At 43.6% G+C, this 1,670-nt stretch overlaps 1 protein-coding gene across 1 annotated transcript; it reads right to left on the bottom strand.

Annotated features, from left to right (window-relative positions):
* Positions 1-1,284: 1,284 nt before the first annotated feature.
* TBCC (tubulin folding cofactor C) lies at positions 1,285-1,641 on the bottom strand. The gene has a single exon (XM_009582992.1). The coding sequence runs from the start codon at positions 1,639-1,641 to the stop codon at positions 1,285-1,287; it is 357 nt and encodes a 118-aa protein (XP_009581287.1).
* Positions 1,642-1,670: the final 29 nt, after the last annotated feature.

Here is a 1,670-nt window from a genome sequence, read left to right as displayed (position 1 = left end):
TAGAGGCACATATATGATGGTAGGGCAGCAGAAATATTTTGCAGTTTTAAAATACAACTCTAAGCTGTTCTTAGGCAAGATAAACAATGATTTATTGTAAAACATCACAAGTTAAGGAGTGGTTTTGGAAACCTAAAACTACTGTGTATACTTCATGTATTGATAGTGGTCACTTCACCGCCACTAACAGGGCACTGTAAAAACACTGTATTCCATAATGTTGCTACTTTTATTTTTTTATTTAGCAGGAGTGAAGACATGGGACTTAAGTTACTGTGCTCTTTATGGAAGATAACATGCAATTTTGGAACTGGAATATAGGACCTCATCTTCCCATTTTACTGACTCCCTCTGTGAACATTGCACTTATTTACAGCACCCTGCTACTGCATTAAGATCACAGCACCACAAAGCCTAGCGTCTGGTGGACAGATGAAACAACTAGTAGGACATGCCTGAACATCTCTCCCCTGAAGTTTCGGACTGCAGTAGAGCAGTTTACTTAGCTTCTGTAATGTTAATCAGCACTTACTGTATGCCCCCAAAAGTACACTCAAAGCACTCATTTTATTCATCTCAAGTTAAAACTGTTTACAGAAGGAGCATTCTTTCACATAGTATTTTCAGATTGTGAAGGTTTAGTATTTATACAGCCTCTATAGGTTTGTTAATTTCAAACAATCATTAATATTAGGAGAGCATTAAATGTTCATTAGGAGACTTTTTTTCCCTTTAAACTTATCTCACTTGAAATAAAAGCCTAGATATAGACAACTTACAGATTTCATTGTTTCCCAATACCTCACAAAAGTCCTCTCGCATACTCCCCATAAGATTAGCGTACTGTCATCTGCAACTTGAGAACCACAAAAATATGAAAAATTTAGTATCTGATCTTTCCATTCCAGTACAGCTCGTACTACTTGCAGCTAATTCAGATTCTGCCTGTGTGAGTGAAAGCAGCATAACAGTTCTAATAGAGGCTAGCTGTTGTGTATTGGTGCCCCTTGCCCCACCTTAATTAGAAAAACTCAGCAATGAGGTACTGCAGTAGTTGGCAAATTCCACAGTGATACATAAAGATTATAGCAGCAACCTGTGTAAGAATAGTAAACCATATTTGACTGGTATTCTTCAATTAAAAAAATCCAGTCATACATTATAATTCACAATTGAAATACCAAATGGAATCATTTAATGGCGTATCGGCGATGAAGCCCCACTGTTTATGAATCGATGCGTTTACACCAGGATTTCTCGCTCAGCACCGAGCTGCCTCTGCAATCAGTCCCAGTAGCTGATTCTTTCCTGCTCGGGGATCAGGCTGGGGGAGGCCCTGCCAGTCGCCAGCCAGTCAAAGTCATCCACCAGGTTCCAGTTGTTTCTGCTTCTGTCCAGCCCAGACGACTCGAAATCTCTCTCGATGCCAGGGTAGCTCCAAGTGTAGGGGGCGAAGGAGACCTTAGTGCAGTCCTCGATTACGGCCCGGCTGGTCACCTGCACGTAGAACCGACTATCGCGGGTGCGATGGGTGCGGAGCTGCTGGCAGGCCAGCACCAGGAGACAATCGCTGCAGCCATCCACCAGCGCGGAGGTGGACACGGGCCCGCAGAGCACGGTGCAGCCCCGGCAGTCCCGCATCCGCAGCGTGTTGGCGTTGCCGCGGAGCC

The sequence above is a fragment of the Fulmarus glacialis genome, unplaced genomic scaffold, assembly GCF_000690835.1.
Source record: "Fulmarus glacialis isolate BGI_N327 unplaced genomic scaffold, ASM69083v1 scaffold12350, whole genome shotgun sequence".
Classification (NCBI taxonomy): Eukaryota; Metazoa; Chordata; class Aves; order Procellariiformes; family Procellariidae; genus Fulmarus; species Fulmarus glacialis.
Note: the sequence above shows the minus strand (reverse complement) of the source record. Positions and strands in the feature narration are given on the sequence as shown.

Coding starts and splice junctions, on each gene's coding strand:
- TBCC (XM_009582992.1), bottom strand. CDS start 1,641: ATGCGGGACTGCCGGGGCTGCACCGTGCTCTGCGGGCCCGTGTCCACC.